The sequence below is a fragment of the Agelaius tricolor genome, unplaced genomic scaffold, assembly GCF_023055355.1.
Source record: "Agelaius tricolor isolate 1412-34295 unplaced genomic scaffold, bAgeTri1.0.p SCAF_24, whole genome shotgun sequence".
Classification (NCBI taxonomy): domain Eukaryota; kingdom Metazoa; phylum Chordata; class Aves; order Passeriformes; family Icteridae; genus Agelaius; species Agelaius tricolor.
The window spans coordinates 8,237,293-8,262,556 of record NW_027269284.1 but is presented as its reverse complement, the minus strand read 5'-3'; the positions used below and the strand labels follow the sequence as shown (position 1 = coordinate 8,262,556).

Here is a 25,264-nt window from a genome sequence, read left to right as displayed (position 1 = left end):
TGGCAGCTTTCTGATCAAAGAAAACATTGACTTTCTTTCCATCCTGAGGAATAGTACTGCACTGGTTCGCTTCCAAATAACACATCTCATGTCTTGCTGCTCTGCTCTTTCCTTAAGACATATAATTTACCATAGCAAGCTTTTCAATTAGGGCCTGATCCAAAACTTTAACTACTCTTGGGGGAAAAAAGCCCAACAAAACCTACATTACCTTCAGGCTTTTTCAAGCAGTTTTATGTACAGTTATTCACACAGTGGTCACACTTGCGTGACAAGGCTACACTAAAGGGACAATATACACAATACAGTATTTCCTTAGGATATTAACAGTAATTTTGGATAGTAGGAAATCTACCTTTTCTTCTCCTTTTTCTTTGTGTCAGTTCTGGCGATCAACTGTAAAATGTGACAGTGATTAGACATGGCAGCTTTTTTCTGTACCAGTATTTTGATGCACTAAAACTTAGTCTCTTTTCTCTCTTCTTTTTTTTTCTTTTTTTTTTTTTTTTTTTTTTTAATCTAAGATAAAGATTCACAGCATTTTGGGAATTAGTCACGTGATCTACATTTCTGACAGCTGCAAGGGGGAATTTCTGTTCTCTTTCTTGTCTGTCTTTTCAGCTTTTTCCAGAATGTGATAACAGATAAAACCTTCCTGACGACCACACTACGGTGTTATCAGTGTGATTGGAAAATGGTAAAGGGAGAGAGTTTAGTTTTCCACAGAGTGTGCCAGCATCACCCTAATGTGGGTACTTGTTCAACCAGCTGGTGAGTCCAAGCACTCAAAGTGGAGTCTCTAAATGAGAAACATCCCTCACTGGTCAGCAGTGTGCCGGTGTGAATACCCAGAGGGCAATCACAGCAAGCATTGCCGGGGGGAAAGGGCAAGCAATCCCTTAGGTGGAAGGGGGAAAGCCTGCCAAGGGGCACAGACGCCAGATTTTGAACAGGTTTCAGAAGCACCAGATACAGCTGGTGCACTCAGGGTGTGCCTGAGCACAGCACAGGGATCAGACTCATCCCAGTAACTCATCTCCAGGTCTGATCTTTCCTGAGCTGCACGCTAGCGGAAAGTTGGGCTTCCTGCTGCTCTCGCCAGCGATCCGGGAGTGGATCAGCCCGACGCCGCGATTCCTGGCTGAGCCTGTGCCTCGCAGCCGCTCGTCTGCGCATGAGTCGCTGCGGGAGGCTCCGCGGCTGGAGTATTTGAGGGGCTGGGCACGGGGAAGATGCTCAGAGCCTGCGGAGGCCGTGCGCCCGGCGGAGCGGAGCGGCGGCGGGGCACGGAGCGGGCGCGGGCTCGGGCGCTGCGGGGGCCGCGCTCGGCGGCTTGAGGGAGAGCGGGGCGGCCGTCGGGGCAGCGCCGCTTCAGCACCGCGGACAGCGCTCGGCAGCCCCGCGCCTCCGGCCCCGCTCCCCCGGCTCCGGGCGCCTCGGGGCCCCTATTCCAGCTCTGATTCTCGGGTACCCCCCCTCCCCCTATCTCCCGATCCGGTCGCTGCGTTCCCCGCAGCATCTACCCTCGGCTCCGGCCACGCTCCCCCGGACCCCGCTCCCCCCCGCTGCCTGACTCTGCTGTCAGAGAGCCCCGGCCCCGCTGTCCCTGTCCTCCCCCCTCTGCCCCGTCCAGCCGCCCAGTCGCGTTCCCCTCGCCCCTCTCTCGACTCCCCTGCCAGGCCCGGCCCTTCCCGCTGCCCCCGGCGCTGTCCCCGGCGCTGCCCCCGGCCCCTGCCCCGCCGCCGGCACCATGCGCGGGCGGCCGCGGTGGGCGGCAGGCGAGGCTGCGGTGCCGGCGCGGGTGCCCCCTTCCTCCTGCCCTCGCCCGCTCCAGGCGACCCGCTGAGAGATGGACTTGGCAGGCGTGCTGCTGGCGCTGCTCCTCGTGCTGGTGCTGGTTGTCTCTCTGCTCTCCAACCTCCTGGTGCTGCTATGCTTCGTCTACAGTACGGAGATCCGCAAGCAGGTCGCCGGGGTTTTCCTGGTGAACTTATCCTTCTGCAACCTGCTCCTCACCGTTCTGAACATGCCTTTTACCCTGCTGGGCATCCTGAGGAACCAGCAACCCCTCGGGGGCTGCGTCTGCAAGGCGGTGGGTTTCCTGGAAACTTTCCTGACTTCCAACACAATGCTGAGCATGGCAGCGCTCAGCATCGACAAATGGATTGCCGTGGTGTTCCCCCTAAGCTACACCAGCAAGATGCGATATAAGGACGCTGTGATACTGATGGGCTACTCGTGGCTCCACTCCCTCACGTTCCCCTTGGTATCCTTGTTTTACTCATGGGTAGATTACAACAGCGTTTACGCCTCTTGCACCTTACACCTGAAGGAAGAGACGGAGAGGAGAAGGTTTACAGTGTTCACCATTGTCTTTCACTCCACCAGTTTCATGCTGTCTCTGGTGATCTTGTGTTTCACCTATTTAAAGGTGTTGAAAGTTGCCCGGTTCCACTGCAAGCGGATAGACATTATTACCATGCAGACTCTGGTTTTGCTGGTGGATATCCACCCCAGGTAATGCTGCGCGCTCGGCCCCGCAGCCCCCGGTAGTTACCCCGGGCAGAAGCGATATCCCGCCTCCCCAGCACCCTTTCCTGCCTGCCCCGGCCGCATGGCGAGCGCTCCTGCCTCTGGTTTCAGACGCTGCTGACAGTGCCAGGAACGGTGACTTGTGCATTTGTAGCCTTCTCTGTTTGAACGCTAATCGGGCTCTCCGGGTTATGCCACTTGCCTGAGCTCCCTTCAAGCGGGAGGCACTGCTTTGAGTGCGATCGTCCCTCCGGGCTGCCCTCCTCTCCCCGAGAGGAGAGCCTTCCTCTCCCCCGGGAGGCTGCCCTCCTCTCCCTCGGGGCTGCCCTCCTCCCCTCGGGGCTGCCCTTCCCCCGGACCGGGCTGCCCTCCTCTCCTCCGGGGCTGCCTTCCTCTCCCTTCCCTTCCCGGGCGCTTTCGGGCGTGGAGAGGGCTCTTCCCGTCTTCCTTGGGCTCACTTTTCACCTCCTCCCTTCTTGCCTTAACACCCTTACTGCTCTTTTCCCTCCGTAGTGTGAAGCAGCGCTGTCTGAACGAGCAGAAAAGGAGGAGGCAGCGGGCTACCAAGAAAATCAGTATTTTTATAGGGTCGTTCGTGATCTGTTTTGGTCCTTACATTATCACCAGGTTAGTATCCCCTGTAGGGGTGGGGGACTTTGTGGGATCAGGATGTCTTGTGATGCCCAGGTGCCCAGGGGTTCTACAGCTAATTTTGGGGGGCCAGAACCAAACGGACCCCCGGGACTGGTCTTGAGGACCGAAGGACATAAACACAAACACGCTGCTCCTGTCCGCACACCCAGTCCCAGGGGACAGCTCCGGCAGGACCTGGCTCTCCTCCCCTCATCACAGCCAGGTCTGGGCACCTCTGCCAAATGCAAGCGGCTTTTAGGACAAGTACCGGGAATTAATTACATGCCAGGAGGAGATAAAAGCAGTTTAAAAGACTTGCCACCCTTCCTTATTAGCACAACCCTCACAATAGAGAGGAAAACAGACAGACTTTTCTGATTAGCTTAGGTTTTTGTTTCTGTTTTGGTTTTTTTTTTAGGCATAAGGCCAAGCTTGCTGATGTTGGAAGCTGAGTTGATATAATTTAAATTTGTCCAGCCTGATAATTTGTCAGATAAGATTTCAGTCTGGAACCATTAATGCCTGTAAATATATTGCTAATGGTGCAGCACAGACTTGTGATGAGGTGTAAAAGTTATCTCCCAGGAAAAGCAATAATTAGACTCCTTAAATGTATAGGAAACACCGTGTTCCTCAACTGGGCAGAATTATAAGTATCCATCATGGTGGTTTTCACCTTTTGAAGTGTCCATGCATCATTGTTGTTATTTACTTGTGTAGTCTTCATACAATAGACGATTTTATTTTTTTTTAAACCTTGTGTAAACCAGTGAGCTGGAAGTCAGTGTAACTACATTGAGTTGCAGCATGCCAGATTTAACCTTTCATCTCTAAACTGCAATGGGCTACATCTTTCACAAGTGATTTTTAAATATATTTCCCACTTTCACAGTGTGTTCCAGGCAGCCTTGAAGAGTGCTGACTTGTGTGGAGGGAGGTGCACTAGTGTGCAAAACCCTCTGGTGAGGGCTTCTTCAAGGTTGTTACCAAGCTGCAGCCACGGCAGCTCACAGAAACTGGCCAGCTTCAGTGCTCTGATCTTACAGACACACACATACAGGCCATTCATGGGCAGAGCCACTGCCCTTTTCTGAGAGGAGCAGGGGGCAGGTTATGGCCAGTGTACTAAACAGACAATATTTTTAACATTTTTAAAGTGACATTTATTTCAGTTCCCATTTACCTGTTGAAAGGGATTCCGTCCTGATTGCCTGGATAACTACATCTTTTTTCTGCAGTTGAAAGGATTATTACAAATATTAACATTACATCACATAGTTAAAAGGTCAGTTCATCATTGTTCAGTACATTTTGAGTCATGTTCTATTCACTTTTACCATAATCAGGATGTAATTATGTTGAGCAAAGTGGATTTTGCCATCTTCCCATCTGACCATTATGAAGCTCAGCAAATTCCAAACGTGGCCACATTTTTCAGGGTGGAGGTATTTCTCAAAAACTTCTACAATAAAAGTTACTTCCTTCTTCAGACCTTGCATTTGGCAAATGTGAGATGGTGCATTTTCTATGTGTGACAAACTGGTACCCAGTGAATCACTACAGAGAAGGCTGAGGGCTGGTTTATGGAAATGTGTGTCAAGGTCCAGCTTCTGTCTGTCACAGGGACTGAGCTGGTTCAGTGACAGCAGAATGGGAAGGTTTTGGGTAAGACATCCTAAAAGGCTTCTTGTCTCAAAGACAAGAGAGTGCCAAGACAGCACTTCATGAAAGGTGAGGAATTGCTGCCATGCCTGATTCTCCGTTCTTCCTCCGTTCTGGTTTTTAGGGGGGTGAAGCGTTCTCTGGGGAGGCAATGTAAAAGCCATCCTCCCTGTTGTCTTGCTCCTGGCCTGGTGACTCAGGTTGCATTGTGAGCTCAGTATTTCCTCCTCACTTTAGAAATTTGAATGAGATTAGGCTCATTAGCAATATATTCGTCTGTTCACTAAGAGACGACAGATGAATTTAATCTCTTTTGTAACAGCACTGAAAACATGAAAATCATACTAAGATGCATTTATATGGATATTTCTGACTTGTTTTGGCCAGACCCTTTATCTTTTTAAAATCTGTGTAATTTTTCTTCTGTTGGCCTCAGTGCAATTAAGTTAGGATCCATAATGCATTAATGGGAACATAGCAATACATCTATGTTCAAGACTAAAAGATATCTTACTCCTCTTATTTAGTGTCTTTATAAGAACATCAGTTGTGTAAATATCAATTATATATTTCTTGTATTAGGATGATATGTAGGATGTGATAAACCTAAGCAATCATGTAGCAAGTGTCATTTATTGTACATTTTTTCTCATATTTTGTATCTTCCTTTACTACTTATTTTGAATTCACTGAAACTTTTTCTGAGCAACTTCAAACAGAAGTAATTTGTTTTTCTTAATGCACTTGCCATAAAAATGATTTTACTTTTAGTCATATAAATAAGGATTTTTCCTGTCATTTGTAGCAATGTTCAGTCCAAATGATGATAAGTCAGATTTTATATGAGGAGGGACTGGAACAGCTTCAAAAGTCAACACCCTGAAAGTCAGGAGCTCTGCATTTTAGAAAGAGGACAGAAGGTTCTTCAAGCCTTGAGAAAGCTTCTCATCTTACATCTTCAAACAGTGATGTCTTAGAGTACAGAAAATGGCTATTTTATCTCCCAGAACATTTTCTTTTCTTCTGGGATGAATAGAGCAAAGTAGAATACTCTTGCTCCTGCAAAAGGTTTTACAAAAGACATACACAAAATAAAAGTCCCTCACCCAGTTCTTTCCACCTTCCTGAAGGATTTGCAGATGAGCTGGGTGAGACATTTGCTGGAATAGTCTGAAGGATTGCCCTCCCTTCTGTGGAAAAATTGTTTAACTTAGTTGTGGTTTCTGCCCCCATGATTAATGCCTCCCTCTCTGCTGAGGTGCTGAGGCCACTAATCACCCGTGAAGCACAGACCAGGAGACACAGATCTGGATGGAGCTGACTGGTCATATAATGATGATAAAAGTGTTGTCTCCTTGTTTTCTTTGGCCAATCTAGAAGTCAGCCAAATGCACACAAAAAATTCCATGGCTAAGAAGTTGTGGGTGTGCTGCTCAGCATACTGTGGGACTGCAGGTGCCAACCAGACCTCCCTGAGATACTGCCAGGTTGTTTTTCATACTGCAATGGTCTGACATAAATCCACTTTGCATCCATGTTAATTCACAAAGGTGCTCTGGTCTGGTCTGAGGGGATGGATTCAGTGACCTAGACCACATTGCTGGTGTCATTTGAGATGCTGCATGGCATCCAAGTCCTTAACCTAGGCTGGCAGATATGCCACAGGACCTTCCAGGAGCAGCAGCCTGATGCCAGTGGGGTCATGTCCAAGTGTCTCAAGTGTCACTAGATGGCTCTGCTCAGGAAACTGAGGTCACTGAGTCTGGGTGCCCCGTCACATGTGTCTATCTCAATCTTGCTGTGGGAGAGAGGTAGTCAATTATGTCACCACAATTTTGACCACTTACCAGCACAGATCAGTAAATTCAGAAAGTGAGCAGTAAACTGCAGCACTCTCTTATCTCCTCTGCACAGAAGCATTACCACTGAAAACTGTTTTTCCCTCTTTCCATAGTAAGAATCGATTTTGTCTCCCAGTGGCCTTGCTAGGAAAGCTCTCTTTGCCCCTATTGAATGTGAGGAGTACACGATCCTTCTCCTGCAGGGACTGTGTACTGAAGAAAATAAATGGTACTTGAATGTTTCATGAAACATGAGTTGAGCACTGGGCTCAGTGTGAATATAACACTCAAGTGTTTCCATTTCTCTTTAATGTTTAACAGGTTGATAGAGCTCATTCCTTTTGTTACCATAAATTACTACTGGGGAATTATAAGCAAGTGCCTCACCTACAGTAAGGCTGCATCAGATCCATTTGTTTACTCACTTTTACGTCAACAGTACAAAAAAGTTCTGATCAACATCGTCAACAGGATACTGAAGAGGGACCTGTATCCCTCATCAGGGTACAACAGTTCTCTCGACACTGAAAATGATTACTGCTTGCACAGAACAAACTGACAACAGGAAAGCACTCCCTTTCCAGGGAGACAGGTGTTTGCTGCTGCTGGAAAACTGCCTCTCTCCTCTCCTGCTGACAGTGGTGACAATGTCTCCAGGGTGTGAAGGCTGCATTCATGTGACACATTGCATCGTGGACTTTCATAAAAAGGCTCTTCCCTGGTCTGCAGCCAAGCACAATTCATGGCAAAGCCTTGTCCCCAGTGAACAGAGTTGGCTTGAGGGGTTTTGAGAGAGCCTTTCAAGGAGCTTAGACAGACAGCTTTTAATGTTTCATGTGTGAAGACTTGGTATGTCTTGGAGTGTTCCATATCAGACATGACATTCCAGTGTCTTCTGGGAGCACAGGAATCCCCATGTTGGAAGGACAGGTTCAGAGTCCTCCTCTGGGAGCACAGGAATCCCCACACTGGAAGGACAGGTTCAGAGTCCTCCGTGCTGCACGTGCAGCCCAGGATGTGCTGTTGGTTTTGAACATCAAAAATAGATATTTTAATTGATTGATTTATTGTATTGGTGCCTCAAGTGAGTCAGCACTTTGAATCTGAGATTGTTATTATTATTAATATTATTATTTATTACTAGGCATCATGATTGTAACATAGCCTTTAGGAAGTGGTACATATATATATTTGATATGCCAGTATTCTATCAAGCATAACCAAAGTCCACATATCTGAGTTACTAATATTTAGCACTTCAGTGGTATGTGATTACAATAATTGCAGCAACAGTAACAAAGACATGTATGGAATTTAGTTAAATAGCACTGTAGTTCCACCACTGAGCTAGTAGTCCTATTCAAGCAAGCTTTTTATTCAGAAAAAAAAAATCAGTAGAAGTGACAGATACCATTGTGTTTAAGATATATTACTTCAGAAGCTATCTGTTTTCAAAGGAAAAGCTAAAATATATTAATCCTTTTTAAAGGATATATAATGTGTAAAATATTTCATGCACTGGCTATATATGGTGGATTGTCATAATACTGTACAATCTTTTCTTTAATAATGATCAATTAATCTGGTGATTTTAACTGAAAACAAGAGATGTCAGAAATATTATAACAGACCTGCTGCCAAATGCCCAGAAACACAAAGCTGCTTTGTTAGCATATGTATTTTTCTCTTTTATTTCTTTTTAAATTTAAACAGGTTTTGGAAAAATGTGGGAATTATTTTTGAACAATATTCCTTTGATTATGTAAGACATTTATTAAAATTTAAGAATTCTAAGGCATTCAATAAACTACTATTTTCTAATTGAGTACGTAAGGGAAAAAGTAAAGCAATTCTAAAGTATATTTTAAGAGAAATAAAAAGAAAGATGACAGCAAAGTACTCTTATTTTTATGTAACAATGCACTTGACTCTATAAAGCATTGAGAAGGCTATTTCTGGTCAAACTAAGCATATAAGCATGTAAATTGGCACAAATATAATTTTCTTTGAAGCTAACAGTTCTATTTCTATGCTGAGAATTAAGTACACACTCAACTGTTTTGCAAAACCAGTGTTGAGCTGTCAGCACATTGAGAGGGTTTTTCCCACCATCCACAGTGAGGAAGGAGAGTGTCTTGTTCAATCCCACTGAAGTCAAGGAAAGATGATGCTGCCTAACAAATACAATGTTCTCTTACCTCCTGCTTTTAATCTCTGGGGCCTTTAAGATGCTCTTTTTTTTTTTTTTTTTTCTTTTCTTCCCCCAAAGGCCTCTGTGCTTTGCATCTATAGTTCTGCCTGTGTTGAAATTGAATGTACTATAATGGTTTTGTCTTCTTAGTAAAGTATTTGTACTCTCTTCAATTTTGTGTAAATACAGTATTTCAGAAAAAAAAAAAAAAAAGTTGTCTGTGGAATCTTTTCAGTTTAAATGTCTTCCTGTCTCCTCATGCCTCCCCCTCTTCCATGCTGCTAGAAAAACCTGATGTTTCAGTCTCTCATTTCAGCTGTAACATAAGGACCTGATAACTCTGTGGGGAGTGGGAGTGATGCTAAATTTTCAGTAATTTTTTAGTCAGTTTTGTGCCAAAAAGTTTTAATAGCCTACAGTAGCTGTCCATGAATAAACATGAGCTCAATGATACCTACAGTTGTTAGCTTACCCTTGGTTTCCTAAACAAAATGGTCCTCACTTTGGGAAAAGAATATGCTACATACAGTTAGTGTATTAAATTGTCACCTTCAAGACATGCAAATGAAATAAAGCATTATTATTATTAGAGAAAATGGTAAAGGAGAAAAATAATAATAAACTTTTAAGCTATTAGAGTAATAAACTTCTAAAGCTAATAAGCTATAAGCCACATTTTTAAGGTACAAAACAAAACCTAGTTAAAATGCTACCTCTGCTATTAGGTTAATTAATGATGCTTACATATGCCAGTTGAGGGTGTACACTTTACAATACCTCTCTATCTCACAAAACATTGAGTATTTCTGGAGGTACTCAGATCTAGATGGGGAAAAAATATTTGAGCCTGCACTAGGTGTTACAGAACATCTTTTAGATTTAATTTCCACATGGAATCAGGAAGCCAAGATCTGCAGTGCTGCAGTCCAGAAACTGAGCAAGGGCAAGGAGAGCTGTAGTGCTCTCAGTCCTGATTTGCAGTGAAGTTCAACAGCCTTATTTAGCACCACCAAAAAGCATCTCCCCCTGTGCAGTATACAGGTAAATTTGTCCTTTCTCTCTTCTTCTCACCACCCACTCCCACCAGAAAAGATCTTGCTCTACTTTTCTAACAAAGCTGGAAACATTCAGTGAGAGGTCTCACTTTCATTCCCTTGCCTTCCTGACACAGGCAGAACTCATGAGGTTTGTGCTCCATTCTCCATGCTGGGGGTTGTTCAGAGGCAGGAGGAGCTGGAGGAAACCACACTCTGTCCCCGTTGCTCTGGAATGCCACAAAAGGTATCCAGGGATTTAGTGCTGCATATATCTCACATGATGGGAACATTCAGCACAGGTTGTGGATTCCCTCTTACTGACACACTGACATTTTAGGTAAAACAGGGGGTACACAGTCCTGACAGCAGGGTTTTGTTTGGAGCAGAAGATTTCCAACAAAGCTGAAGTGTGATATCCAAAATGGCCTCTTGCCATTGACACACTCTTGCCAACTCAAAGGTGGTGCTCTAGGAAACTTCATCTGGATTTCCTGCCCAAGGGCCTGGGGCACCTTTGCTAAGAGACAAGAGATTGGCAAATACTCAGTAGGTGTGTTGGGGAGGTGGAAATGCCACAGAGGTGAGCAGGAACTGCCTGAAACTTGGATTGTGATTTCCTTAGCAGGAGGTGCTGTCTCACCCACTTGTGGCTGAGAGGAAAGGATGGCAAGTTCTTAAGAGTGTATAAGAAAATTTCTCAAAGCAGTAGAGCCCCCAGAAATTTCCTGGGCTGTGGGTTTTCAGCTCCTGGCTGCAGTTCAAAGTCACAAAGTCCTCTCCTCTTCTCCAAACTTGTATTTTGTCTGCAAAGACTGGAGCTGAGAACTGCACCTCCCCTGAATGACATCCTCCAACTAACGGTAGGCAGGGTATAAACTCTGCAGCACAAAAAACCTTTAATCAGTCCATGCAAATGAGGAGACACTAAATTTTAATTCTTAACACACGTTCACCAAAATATTTCCAAGCCTGATGATTTGGATATTCTCAGGTAAGATCCAGGATGGCATTTTGAATCTGCCTTTTCAGAGGAGGAAATGGAGTCTGTGTGCCTCATTTTAATAGGTGAGTGCTCTGATATTCATTTATGAAAAAGAGAGTCACCTCTTCAAAAAGAAAATAAAGCTTTTTTTTTTTTTTCCATGTAAGCTCTGAGACTGACACACTGAGTTTCTGAGGCAATAAAGTCAAAGTAGTGCTTAGTCTACAGATTCCCAAAAGGTTTAGGTATGAGCTGGCTCCCAGTCTGCTAAATCCTGACAGGATGGACGTGCTTCACTACAAAACTAGTTTTCTTGGATGAGAACTTTAGTGTCTCTCAGTTTAGATGGCAGCTGAGCATTGAGGACCTTGAATTCTGTGAATTTTCTCTCTACAAATTCCTTAGCCTCACTGAAGAGCAGACATGTAACTCATCTGGGTAAATCAGCATCTAATAAACTTCTGCAAATAATCTGTGCAGCTCAGTGATTACTGAATACATATTTACCTTGTCTTAACGTGAGTAATGCTGGTCTTGAACTTAAATTTCAGAGCTAATTGCAATGTTAGGCTTGTTACATGGTTAAATCTGTTTACAGCTGCAGTCCATGAGCTCAAAAGCAATTTCCAACTTAAATGGCTCTATGATTTCAAGTGACAATCCAAGTTTCTTAATGCAAGTCCTTGGTTATGACCAGAGACTGATCATGCTCTTTTATAACTGCAGGCTAAAATCTGAGCTCTTTGATAAATTTAGCAGCATTGTGCAGCATTGGAAAAAAATACCTATAACAAGATATTAAAGTCCCTCTATGTGAAACGCTTAAAAAAATCAAACACAAAACACAAACTGAAGAGATCTAGTGTGAGTGGGAAAGTTTGATTACATCACTTAGAGGGCATATTTTCTGTTGTATTTGAGGTGCTTTTTCCCCCCAATTAATTACCTGCCCTTGTGCAGATGGAATGAACAAGCAACTGTGTGTCTGTCTCAAAAGCACATAGCATATTTCAGTATTGTGAAGAGCAAATGGCTTGTTCAGTCTGGTTCAGGAGGACACCTGGTTTGTGGGAAGTGTTAATTACACAAGTAAATCAGAGATTCTGGTTTTTATTTTTGGAAAGTAGTCCAATTAATATTTAATGGCTCAGCTGGAGACACAGCAGAGATGACCTTAAGAAAGGCTGTAAATATATGAATATCTTTCAGTAGCAGAAGCCTGGGGGAGCAAAATGTCACCTGGCACAGTATATGCAGCCAGCTCCTTCTCTGAGCTGGAGCTGCTTTTCCCTGTGGCTTATGAATGGGAAACAGGCCAAGTGACTGGTCCCATTTCTGCATATCCCTGATTCTTCTCCCTTTAATGTCAGATTTTCCTTGCCAGGACAGAGGGTGCGTGATGCAAACTTGGTGCTTCTGCTCTTTTCTGTAAGTGAGCAATGCATGAACCACGAGCTGCTCCCAGCCAGGCTTCTCATACATTCTCTATGCAAATGAAACATATTGCAAAGCAGGTATGTTGGATGTCAGAGGATCCATATGGTTTTAAAGGTAGCTTTGAGTGTTCAGAACTACAAATCATTCCAGTCCACTGACATCACTTTTTAACTAGATGCCTTTAGCCATAAGTGAAGCACCTTCATTTCAGGGTCCAATCCATTATCACAAGACTGCAAATTGTTGAGCAGTCCACTGTTGACAATAAAGATGCCAAAATACCCCAAAAACATCTCCTTTGGGACAGAACCTAAGTTTTGTAGTGCATGTTTCATGCATCTCACTGCATCTTTCTGTGTCATATACAGGTTTGTATCCAGCAAATTTGGAGCAAATTATCCAATGTATCTTCAAGTTTCCAAGTTTCCTTTCCTTTACCAAATGGATTGAAATCTTCAAACACTTTCCAAGAAAGCTCCTCATGCCTAACACTAGAGTGCTTTTACTTAACCCACTTTCCCAATTTGATTTTTTTTCCAGCCAAGGTGTAGCACTCAAATTGTACTTCAATGAAGCCTGACCGTAAGTGGCAGACTCATTACCACCTTCTTTTCACTCTTATAATTCCTGTCATTACATATCCAACCTCTCTCTTCTCTTTTCTTGCAGCTGTCAGCTCTGATGCACATTTTCAGAATGTTCTCTGAAACCCATTTAACTGCTCAGTGCCCTTGCTCCATGGCATGGGACTGGAGACTGGGTTTGTGTGGTTTGTGTGTGTGCATCCATGGAAATATTTAAACATGTTTTAGGTCTAATGTTTCATATTTGTCTTTTATCATGGGAAAACAAAATGTTGATTGATGACATGTGGCCTTTGTGTTACAAAAGGCTGCTGATCACTCCTTGCAGTTCTTAGCTCAGACTGGCTTTCAGCTTGAAATCTGGCTTTTCAGCTAATCAGACCCTTATTGTTATCATTGTTAATGAAGCCTGCTTTAGGCATTTAAAATATCTTTTGGGCTTCTCACCCAGAAGTCTGAATACTTCATTATCCTTTTATTCTTAATACCTTGCTGGAAGCCAGATAAGTATTAAAACTGCTAATCTCAGGACACCTGAGGCACAGACAGATGAAAGACCACACAGCCAGGAAAGGATCAAATTGCATGAAATGTGGCTTAGAAGATACCTAAGAATGAAAGACAAATAAGTTCATCCTGAATCTGCCTGCTGATCTTTTGGTGAAAGTTTCTTAAAAATGTGCTTGTCATAATGGTAAGCATACCTCAGAGTTGACAGTGGAGATGAATTTTTGGGAGAAAGATATTTAGGATCACGAATAGGATGTTCCTCCTCCTCTCATCCTGAGGAGCTTGCTGTGCCAGCACCATGCAAAGAGGGGAGTGGCAGACACCCCTCACTCATAAAACACAGCTGCATGTTGAAGTTACAGCTCCCTTTTGAACTTTTCTAGATGGAGTGTCAGTGTTCTTCTCTTGGTGTGACAGCTCAGGCTGGGATGTCTCTCTTCTTGGAGAACACCACTTTGGCCAGGCTGGAATTTTGGTAGAAATTTGAGCTGTGTATGAGAGAGAGCAGACTCCGTGTAGAGGATGGTGAAGTTCAGTGGGTAAGGGAATTTATCACAAAGGAGGGAGGATGACTCTGCCTCTCTTCTGAGAGCTGCTTATATCCCATCTGTGTATAACATCCCAAACATTTTGTGGGCAGAAAATAAGTTTCCTGAATCAGAAAATATGTTCAGGGGAAGGTCCTGACTTTACTGACTTCCACTGGAGGTAAACCAAGATTTTTCTTGAAGCTTTTCATCAGTAGACTCCAAGTCTAAATTTGCAGAAATCCTTTGAGAAGGTCATATAAGATCACCTCAGTTATGAAGTCTGCTCACTGAATGAATCACATTAAAGAAAAAAAAAAGTTTGATTCTTGTATACCCTAGTGAACCACCTTAACAGCACTGAAGGGAAAGGTAATCTAAGGTGTACATTTTTCTAAAAGTGACAAAAAATATGTCAAACAGACTGAAAACAGAGATGGTGTGGCTGTGGAGGAGCCTGCACTGCAGTCTCTGACAGCCTCTTACACCCCTGAGCCCTTTTCTCCCTGAGCTTCCTCAGGCTGCTGTGCACATTCCTGCTTTCCCCTCTCTGCTGAGCACCTTGTAAGCTCCTTTCTTCCAGATCCAGGGCAACACAGGGACTTTTTAGACAGACATCTAAAAAATGATTCAAACCCAGGATATGTTCCTTCCTTCTTAAACCCCCTGTTTATTCTTCCTATTCATAAATTACCTCCTACTGCATTATTTTAATCTCTGGCCTTAGAGCTGAACAGAGACATGAACAGCATTTGCTCTTTGCATCTCTGCCAGCCTGTCTTCCCTTATCTACTGCTGGAAGCTCAGTCAATTCCCATGCTTCCTCCACCTTCCTCAGCTTGTAAAGTTTCTACCTGCCCTCTGGTTTCTCATGTCAGCTGAAAGGCAGGCTGTTCTTCATCTTCAGACCCTTCTTTCCTTGATGCATCATTCCCTTGGGCTATTGTGATGGTACTCTCACTTTTTCTTTTCTTTTTTTTTTTTTTTTTCCTGTGGTTTTGGTTTTCTGTGAGTTTTTTTTTTGTTGTCTTTAATCAGTTTTCCACTGACAGCCTTTTCAGTTTTTAATTTTGGACAGCTGAGCAGGATTGCAAAATGCATATTAAACAAACTAGGAAGAAAGCTGTGCCCCTCACTTTTTTGTGCTCAAGAAAGCAAGCTGATAAAGGAATAAACCCAAGAATCTTACTGAATCTACTTTGTCCCTTGGGATTACAGCTACCAATTTCTGCAGTCAGTGGTACATAGAGTAATAATATGACTACTGTCACATTCTCAATTTCAGATAAAATTACCAGATATCCATTTATGGCTGAATCAAGGTATTCAGCATGAATTCCTCATAAAAATAAAATTCGTATTGTTAGAGCTTCCATAAATCTTCCCACCTACTGTCCTAATAAGCATAATGAAGGGAAGATTGGATGGAAATGCAACCTACCCCATGTGGATGCATAGTGGGTTTCTCCAGGCTCTTTCTGCAATGGCTGAATGTCTGTAATTGCCCTGGCACTTCAGAGCCTCTATGACCAAATCTGAAGCTCTCAGGTTCAGCCTTTGAGTGTCAGCCACCTTTGGATTTTCAGTTGATTTTCGTATCACGATATGAACCTGCAAAAAACCCAGATAAATGGATCTCAGGACCTTCAGCTTTGTAATTTCCCCCACTGCCATGACATTGATTTGACAAGCCCTGGGGGTGGCTGCTGGAAGCAGAACAGGACCAACATCAGCTGGAGTATGTAAATAGTTTACTCTGAGACCCTGGGCTCCTCACAGATGTTGGACTTGCCTTCTGGTACCATGCAGTTTACTCCAGGGAAAAAGAAGTTGAGATTCAAGCTCTGTCTAGCAAAATAATCTGCAAGGAAATGGAAAAACTCAGGAATTTCTTGGGATATCTGTTCTCCAAATTTGTCCTGCTTAGCAGTGCTTTAAAGGAAGGTCCTTACTATTAAAAATTTTGACCACAAAGTTAGTTTTTTTGATGAGACACTAGTTCTTTTTTGTTCTCTAATGATAGTAAGAGATAACTTAGTGATATGAATGGTTGAGGAAAGTTAGAAAAATGCAAATTCCCAGTTTTCATAGGGATCTCAGTGTCACAGTAGCTCAGGTTGTTAATGGAGTGACTAGAATGGCCAATGACAGTCTTGGAGCTGCTAAAGGTCTTGTCCTGAATCCTTGTAGACTGAAGAAATCTCTTCCATAGAGTTCAGTTTGATATGTGGATAAAAAGGCATTTCTCACACTTGTTCAAAATTTATCAGTTCTGGGTCAGCTCTTTAACCAGGGAAACATGATGATATCAGTATCACTGGATTACTTTACCCTGGCAGAGGTTTTATTCCAGAATGCTGGGTTTTTAGAAAAGCAGAGAGGAGTTTTAGACTAACTGATGGAGCTGTTCCCAGAGTTTAGCCCATGGTATTGTTCTCACAGTTCAGCCTGTGGCTAGTAATTAAGACCTTCTAACTGGTTTTTTACTCTCCCTACTGCCCTGTGGTGATTCTCTTGACCCTTCATAACTGTGTCTTAGCCTGCTTTACTCAAGTTATTTTTTCAGACTCCTGACTATCAAATTATTCATTATTTGGCCAAGAAAAAACCAAATTCAACAGCTCAAATTATTTCTCATGATGAGTCAATGCTTAAAGCCCCCATCCACTTTGTTAACTCTCTGCAAATCCTTTCCAATTTGTTCATGCTTTTCCCAAAATGGGAATACTCATGCTTCTCATGTCATTGAATGCACAATAGCCTGACTGAAGGATGGCACATGGCAGTGCTTGCAGGACTCTGTAGCTCTCTGCTGGACCCTGGGACAAGCCAGGAGCATCCCTGAAAGTGACACAGCACCACCACCCTGCCCTCCCCACACAGGACTCTGTGCAACCTTCATTTGAAATAGAAATCTAGAAACCAATGAGTTTCTTACAAATGGCTTGGAGAGCCAGGATGCTGCACGTGGGTCTGGCATGAGTTATGCCCATGTAGATGAAGCTGAGAGAACAGCACTGGGGTCAGCAGGCTGTTTGTGGTGGCTCTGTGGGGCTGGGTATTGTGCTGCTGAAAATCCTGGCAGTATGGGATCCTGCATGAGCTCCAGGACAGCCTCCAGCCTGGTCTCTGCCCCTCTGATATCTCTATCCAGTACCTTTGGTGCCCGTGGGCAATTCAGCACATCTTTAATCTGAACATGATGAGTGGAGCATGCCTGAATACCACAGGCTAGAGATATTGTCTTCCAATGATTTTCTGGGGAAAAAATGATGGTTTTATATTTGGTCTGAAGTTTCCACTGGTAGATGTTTTGATACCCTAATAGATGTTTTGCAAATTCTTTGAATAAATGCAGAAAATAAAATTTTAACTAAAACCCCTTATCTTTTAAAATATTCTCTGTTTATTTTTATAGGCTATGCCACTCTAAAGAGTTGGAACCATGTTATAAAAAAAACCAAATATTAAGACACATTATCATGGCACAGATATTTAGCGTGATATAGATTCTCAGTATACTGCTATGTAATTTTAAACTGCTTAAATATATTTTTAAACATTTTATATTGACTTATTTAACACCATTTTTCTCCTGGTGTTAAGTCAGACTCATGTCTCAGAAGTGTATTTCTGAAAGTGAAGTTAAAATCCTCAGAGCTGTCATGTCAGTATCATCTGAAATGGCTACTGGTTCTTGCTATCTGAGATGAACTCCCAGTTTTCTGGGGAGTGCCAGCCTTGGAGGAACTTAATTTTTCTTCAGAAAATGCCAAGGATCTGCTTTAAAAGCATCAGGGTCTCTTAAGTATTTCCCCCATCGGGTATCTACAAACTACAGCACTCCAAATCACTTTTTCAAAACGCTTCCCAGCACCTCTGTGAATGTGAAAAGCAAGCCCCAGAGAACTTCTTTTGAATGTTTTGGCATTAATGTTCTGTGAGACAGGGAGAAGAGATGAAGTGAAATGAGTCTCAAAATAGGACTGTCAAGTTCTTTTCTGGTAGAACTTACATTAATTTTTAATACTCCATCTGTGATCAGAAGAAAAGAAAGATCTTTAGTTCTCAGCACAGATCTTTTTTGAGCTCACATTTTTCCTCGTAGCTGTTATATATTCAGTTCTATGATTCACGAACATATTTGTATTATTTTTCTTGCTTTATGGGAGTCAGGCAGAGTCACCTTTGGGCCTCATCTTGAACAAAAACAGCAAAATGCATCACCAGTAACCCCTCAGCAGCAATCCTGCTTTGCTACTTTACATGTGGGAGTAATAAGAGGCAGGATAACAGGGTCCTTATGTCAGCCCTTTGAGAGGATAACAAGGTCCTTATGTCAGCCCTATCTCTTTAATGATTAAATTTAAATAATATTGTGTGCTTATAGCAGGATCTGGTGATCAGTGCATGCTATTTTGCACATGTTCTGCTGGATATAGAATCATATTTATTACTGTTGTCCCTTTGTGGTCTCGTTCTACCATCTGGTGCCAGGTTCCTTTCCAGTCTTTTGTATCATTGGTGCCTTTGATCATGGATGAATTTTAACTAGATATCATTTTCTCCTGTCATCAAAAGAAACTTTCTGAGCAGCTTCATTTCTTACTGATTAACTGAAACAAGCACAGAGACCACATGAAGGGTAGGCTAAAGGAAAGGCATGTAGCCAGTTGAATCTTTTGGGGATGGTAGGGTCTTCTCCAGTTTTAATTGTGTTCTTCTGCATTTTGATAGGATCAGCTCAGTGAATCACCTGGATGTGGTATAAGCAACTAATTTTGTGGGTCAGTGACTTAGTTAATCTGTGACAAGTCAGAAGATAAAACCAGAATTTAATTATCACTGACAGTACTTGTATTGAATTTAAATAATTTAAATATTTTTCAAGAGCTGCATTTTTTAACATGTATTATATGTAATCAGGAAGGAAAGATGTGTCTGTGACTATAATATTAAGTGAGGGAAGTAAACCCACCCACTCATTGCTTGCTTTTGTTTCCAGCTTATGAGGGAAAAACTGGGGGAAAGAAATTGGCAAGACATGTCAAAATAAAATTAAAAAAAAACAAATTGCAGGAAATTTAATTTTTTGAGTATGGTGAAACTGGTTCACACTGAGGTTTATTGGAGCATTATTCTTTCTCCCTTAGTGACTTGGTACAAATATGTACTTGATCAATAATGATAAAAAATAACTGGTAGAGTCAACAGGGAATTTTGAAGTATTTGAGACATGTAGGCAGTTGCAGTCCATGATCCATTCTAGGTTAAAATTTTGGAAAACAGGAGAATTTGTTCTTGTGGTCTTTTCTTTGTAGTCTCTCAATCAAATTTCCAGCACTTAATGTTTATGTGTGGCAGTTTCTAAACTGAAGTTTTTAATCCTGTGGGTCATAAGGGGAACAAATTGAAAGTTGAGATAAAAGGTACCACTGAAAAAACTCTCAATGAGAAAGTTAAAAGCTCCCCAAGTATAATGTAGATGGTGCCAGAAGGCACAGAGAAATATCCCAAAATATCTGCTTAAGTGCAAAGCTCAGAATAGCCTGTGTATCTTTAGAAGAAATTAGCCATCTCTCTTATCCAGATGCATGTTAATTTGAATTAGAAATCTTTGTTTGGAGAACAAATTTGTTTTCCTTTTTTAACTTAGCATCTAGAAGCTGAAAGAGAAGCCCTTGTGGGCCTTTCCCAGTTCTCTGCTGTTACATGAAGCTCAATCCGTTCATAGGGAGATAAGGTCTTGCAAAGACAGGTAGAACAGGGTTGGATTTTTTGAAATATTGCTATTGCTTTGTAGGAATTTGCTGATTTACTCCCTGTCTGTCCTGAGACCAGTTCCTCTTCTCTGCCCTGTTTTTCAGAAACTGAAACAGGGAGGAAAAAACCAAAAATAAACAAAACCCACAGAATGCAATTGGTTGCCTCTGTGCAATTAAAATATCTCCTGGATTAATTTAAACCGCTGTAAAGTCCTGAAACCACAGCTGCTGACTTTGTGCTGGAGCAGATGTGATGTGCTGCCAAACACTTTCTGCCAGCTTCACTAGCACCTAGTAAGGGAGAGAATAACAAGCCATGAAGTAGCATTTTCATCTGGTCTCTGTTTGTCCTTCTGAAAAGTTATCTAGACAACACTGCTTCTGTTTAATGTTCAACCTCCTCTCAGCAGAGTCAAAATAAAAAAGAAACAGGTAATGAAAGCCTGTCTAAATCTAAGATATTCCTCTGCTAAATTTATCTTACAAGAGTAAGAATCATGAGAATGCAAGCAAGTTAAATGTACTGTATTTAATCCCACTTTGAGTACCTGCCAAGGACATAAACCATTTTTGGTATTTAGTCCAGTCTGAGGATTTCTGGATTGCTGCTGTACTGTGGACTGCAGGCTAACAGAAAGGTCAGATCAGGAAAACACAGTCAGCAACAGCAGCTAGTGAAATTATCAACCTTTATTGATTGCAGTGATTCAAATGCAAATGATGGAACCCCGGTGTTGTTTAACAGTCTGGGATTCATTGGTTCATTTTTAAGATTCTTTTAGAATTGGGGTGAAAATAGTATATTTAACCCTAAGCCAGAACTTGTTTTCAACTTCCTAAGATGAGAAGATTTACTAAACACAGCAAAGAAAACAGAGAGGTCAGGAAATCCCTCTATGCCCAACCATCCCTGTCCTAGGTGCTTTTAATGCTTTTAGGTTTGGTCATGCAGCTGTGCAATTCCTGCTAGTCCCACAACAAAAATATGAGAAGGGCAAATGATATACACAAACTGCTTACAATGGGCTGAAAAAACCCCACACAAGTTAGAAATGCTGGAAGGCAGGAAATATTGTATAAGTGGTAAGAACAGTATCTGAACTACTGCTCCCCTCAGAAAGGTGCAGGTCTACAGGGGAACCTAGTGGTGACAAACATGCCAAACCTTCACAGAAAGACACACTGGGATCAAATCCCTTGGAAAAGAAGAAAAGAACAGGCAATCTAAGCTAAAAGTGAAATAACCCTTCCAAACCTTCTGTTTTCTGTACCTTAGGGCATGAAAGCACGAAAAAAAATTATAGATGGTGGTGATAAACTGATAAATTTACTTTGTTTTTAATTACCTGAATGTCATTCTTAGGCCCCATCTATCCTACTTATGCTCTAAATTTTTTATCCTGGTATCAAATAGACACCCTGATTGAATGTCAATAGTCTCTGAAAGCTGAAGAACAAAGAAGCTTGGAGCTTGCCAGCTACTGACAGCTTTATTTAGTTGATGCAGTGGAGCTTGTGAAGGATGTGACGTTTCTGGTGTCATCCAGGCAATGGGGACATGTGCAAGTTCACACCACAGATGAGGGTGAGTCCCACAGTGGCAAGCACACACACATGACTCCAGACAAGCTGGTTTGCCACCAGCACTCACATAAGTGCACAGAGCCCAGTCCTGCTGTCCCTCTGTGGCTGCTCAGTTTGGAGGCTCACTGGTGAAAGCACAAATGCTCCCACTCTGGCTTCACAGGCAGGCTCACACTCACAGACTCCTCAAACATCAGCACAAGCTCTCAGGTCATGTCTGCACCCTGGGCCCTTTACCCAGCCACTGAACACACCTCAAGTCTTTTCAGATAAGTCCTTTCCTACTTGCCTGCTAATCCAGACTGAAGTTTGCTGGCAACCTACACATGGACACAGGATTGTGTTCACTTGGGAAATATAAACCCTCCTGGTCTCTCCAGAGGCTGACACCTAGATCTTGCAGCTTACACCTCAGTCTCTCAGTTGCTGGCATTTTGACCATTCAGCTTGCATACCTAGGTCAGAGAGGGGATTGCATAGTAGGAGAAAAAAAAAAGTTAAGGATTGAATATGAAATAGACTGGATTTCAGTGATCAGGCCCAGGACCCAGACAAGTGTACAGCCTCACAGCCAACCTGCATGCAGCCATGCCTTTTAATCTCCTCCTCTGATTTTCCTGCTCTTGGCCTCCCTGATCCACCCTTTACTCCTTCCCATCATAAGTTTTACATGGTCTGAATTCACTTCTAATATCCAACAATAATGACACTGACCACATTTTAAAACACATGGTCCCAAAGTACGTGGCATCTACATTGGCAATGGTGACTGAAGTGCAGTGGAGGTGAGAAATCACTCACAAGGACATAGTGCCTATGCTGGAGGGTAGCAAACAGAGAAAATACAGGCAGGAAAACATGCCAACAAAAAAGAAGTGAAAAGCTGACAGGACTATAGATAGTACAGGATTACTTCTGCAGCAGAGTTCACCACCACAAGCATTGGGATGTATGTGACAGGATCTCCCCTCACACTCCCCCTCCCCTCACACTCTCAAGGGCTGCAGAAAACTGCAGTACAGGCATGAACATTTCCAAGGGCTGATGGTTGGCTTGTCTGTAGGTATAACCTCTGCTGCCTTTTGTTGTTGTAAAAAATTGAGCCACATCCCTTTTAGTTCTGAGCAGCTTCTTTTTCCCCTTTAACACAAAATGCACAGGCTGGGCACACAGCAAGCCTCAGGCTTTAACACACCCTCAGCTGTACCTGAGCACATCAAGTACAAGTGTGGCAGATTGGTACTCAGAGCAGCCAGTTGTTGGGGAGTTAGGCAGAAGGTGAAGTATTCGTTCCCTTGGAGGCCACACTTCCAGTGCTTTGTTGTTTTTTGTTGTTTGTTTGTTTTTTTCTTGAGGGTCCAGCCATACTGCTGTGTGATCAGGACAAAAAATAAGGCAGGTAAATAGTATTCTTGTCCTTGGAAGTTTGTTCTTCAAACCCTGATAGGCTTTGGTACTGTTTAGTCAGTTTAGACAGGGCAGACTCTGCAGTCTCCAGATCTAGAGGGAAATCCTGAAGATAAAAAGCCAACCTGCCTTGCCGAGCCTGGAAGCAGAGGACATACTTGACTGCTGAGCTTCTCAATGCATCCCTTTCAAATGAGATGAGACATCAATTACTTTTTGAGACACACACAGCATTCTCCTGCCCTGTCAGCCTCTTTAGTGGTTTCCCTATGGGGGGTTCATTTGATTACATTATCATACAGCACCATAACTCCCTACTGATCTCCAACACTGAGCAGCAGGAGCCAGCATGCTCTGCCTGCAAGGACAAATTCTCTGCTCTTCTGTATAAGCAGGTATATGTTCTCAAAGGAACACGCACTGCCTGAAAAAGATAGGATGCTTTTGTCTGTTTAGGTCTAGATTTTTGAGGGAAAAAAATCCCTTTTTTTTTTGATATGGGATGTTTTCTGATGTGTAGGTAAGAATTGAGGAATTTGCATCTTAATTAAGGTATGCTTCTCCACCATACCTGTTGCAAAGAAATTAAAACATACAATACATATTTCTTTAAAATATACTGAAAAAAACCCACCAAAACCAACCAAACAAGAAAATTAAAAGATCAATTTACTATCAACCTAATGTAGATTTACTGTCCAGTTTAAACCTTATAATGCTGTCCTGGAATCTCTTCTAGTCGTTTGTGAAGTTGTTATTTTTTTAAGAATAGACAGAAAACACTGGAATCCCTCCAGACAACTTGATCTTATCTTAAGTAAAATGCCCAGGAGGAGCATGCAGAGGGGGATCCTGGTGGCTGTTCTGTGTGTTCCCATTCTCTGTGTGCTGGAAGAATGCAGCTCAGAGTCCTTTCACTGTCATGTTTGTTCTAAACTTGCAGTTAAGTATGTGATGAAATACCACAGTTTGAGGAAAGTTGCTTTCAGTTGTTTGCTTTTCCGTCTCTTCCCCCTGCTCTCTCCAGACAGTTCTCTTGGCTTCAGAGAGACACACATTCATGAATGTCCCTTGTCCCTTAGGAAAAGTGTTGCATGAAGACCAAAGGGACCCAGGGGGGCACAACCCTGCAGGATCCCCCCTTTGCTCAAACTGTTTATGGAATTGTAAACCAGCCTGCAGGAGGGAGACGGTCTGGAGGCAGAGGGGAGGGGGAGCTCATTCCTCCTCCCTCTGTGTCTCAAAGCCTTTTGCTTTCCAAGCTGAAATGCAGCTGAAATCTGACGCCTGGACTGCACACACTGTGAGACGTGGGCATGCCCTTGCAGTGCACTGATTTCCTCTGCAGCTCCGAGAGCCAGAGCCGCGCTGAGGCTCGGCAGAGGAGTCACTCCATCAGGCACTGAGTGCCACATCACTGTGCTGCTGTGCAAGGGGCTCCAGCATGGTCCTGAGGCTCCTGCTCCTCCTCGCTGGGCTGCTTAGAGCCACCAAGCCAGCACCCCGCTGTGAAACCGGCCAGGAGACCCTAGGTAAGGCTAACCACCCCTAAAGTCCTCCTTCTTCTCTTCTGCCTTCTCCTGGAGATATGTAAAGAGTTCCAGCTCCAAGGGGAGGGAGATAGGAGCTGTCACTCTCCCCTAGAGATGAGGGGGATCAACTCTTTGGAAATCTGCATACTGCTGGTGGTGAAACTGGGAAGCATGGATGAGGAGGTGGGAACTGGGTGGCTGTGCAACAGAAAAACAAGGCTGTGATGTCAAGGCTGATCAAGATTCGTCATCACTGTCTTTAGGCTGTCACAGAGGTGTCTTTCTGTCAATCTGTGTAGCTCCCAGTTGTAAGGACCCCCCCTCACTCTTATGGGGAATGTGGAAGGTTCACCTCATCTCTGGCCTTGCCTTCTAGGAATGTGGTAGTCAGATTGCAAGAAGGTGACCTTTTGACCTCCTGTATGCTTTTCTGCTTAAGGAAAAAAAAATGCTTTTCCTTACATTTAGCTTTAGGTCATTTATTTCAAGTCCAAAGTATGAGATTTATTAGGATCTGACAGCTGTAGGGTGTGTTTTAGCTTGCTATAAGCAATATGGAATTTGTTTGAGTTGATAGACTGGAAAAGCAGATTTATCCTTTAGAATAAAGGTTAAACACGAACATGCTACTAAATTAATTGAAAGTTTTGATTCAGTAACAACTTGGCTAATAAAATATATTAACAGTGCCTTTTAAAAATACATGTTTTTTATCAAGTGTGCTTAATTATGTGGGGACAGTGGAGACATGAATTTCAGTGTAGTGACAAGGTCTATTCCAGGAAAACTATTTTCAGAGACTCTAAACTTAAAATGAGTCAGAAAAATATTTATTTTATGGGATTACAGGAAGAGATAAGTTAACCTGAAACTGACCTTAATGCTACCCAAGGAAATTCAACTGTATTTCAGTGCTTAAATATAAGCCATAGACTGTCACTGGCATTGAACTGCTGTACAGTACAGTCCATGTGCCATGTACTGCATATAATTTGAGAGTGCTGTTCCCATGAACATCAAAGTGAGGTCTACCACAGCCT

At 42.9% G+C, this 25,264-nt stretch overlaps 2 protein-coding genes across 2 annotated transcripts in view; both read left to right on the top strand.

Annotated features, from left to right (window-relative positions):
- Nucleotides 1–1,846: 1,846 nt before the first annotated feature.
- Nucleotides 1,847–8,564, top strand: GPR78 (G protein-coupled receptor 78). The gene is made up of 3 exons (XM_071447296.1): nt 1,847–2,517; nt 3,046–3,159; nt 6,990–8,564. The coding sequence occupies exons 1-3, from the start codon at nt 1,850–1,852 to the stop codon at nt 7,225–7,227; spliced, it is 1,020 nt and encodes a 339-aa protein (XP_071303397.1). The 5' UTR covers nt 1,847–1,849; the 3' UTR covers nt 7,228–8,564.
- Nucleotides 8,565–23,992: 15,428 nt separating this feature from the next.
- The window catches only part of CPZ (carboxypeptidase Z), a 34,256-nt gene continuing 32,984 nt past the window's right edge, over nt 23,993–25,264 (top strand). The window contains exon 1 of the mRNA XM_071447345.1: nt 23,993–24,224. Coding sequence (XP_071303446.1) covers nt 24,137–24,224 — 88 coding nt within the window. The 5' untranslated portion in view covers nt 23,993–24,136. The remainder of the gene's footprint in view (nt 24,225–25,264) is intronic.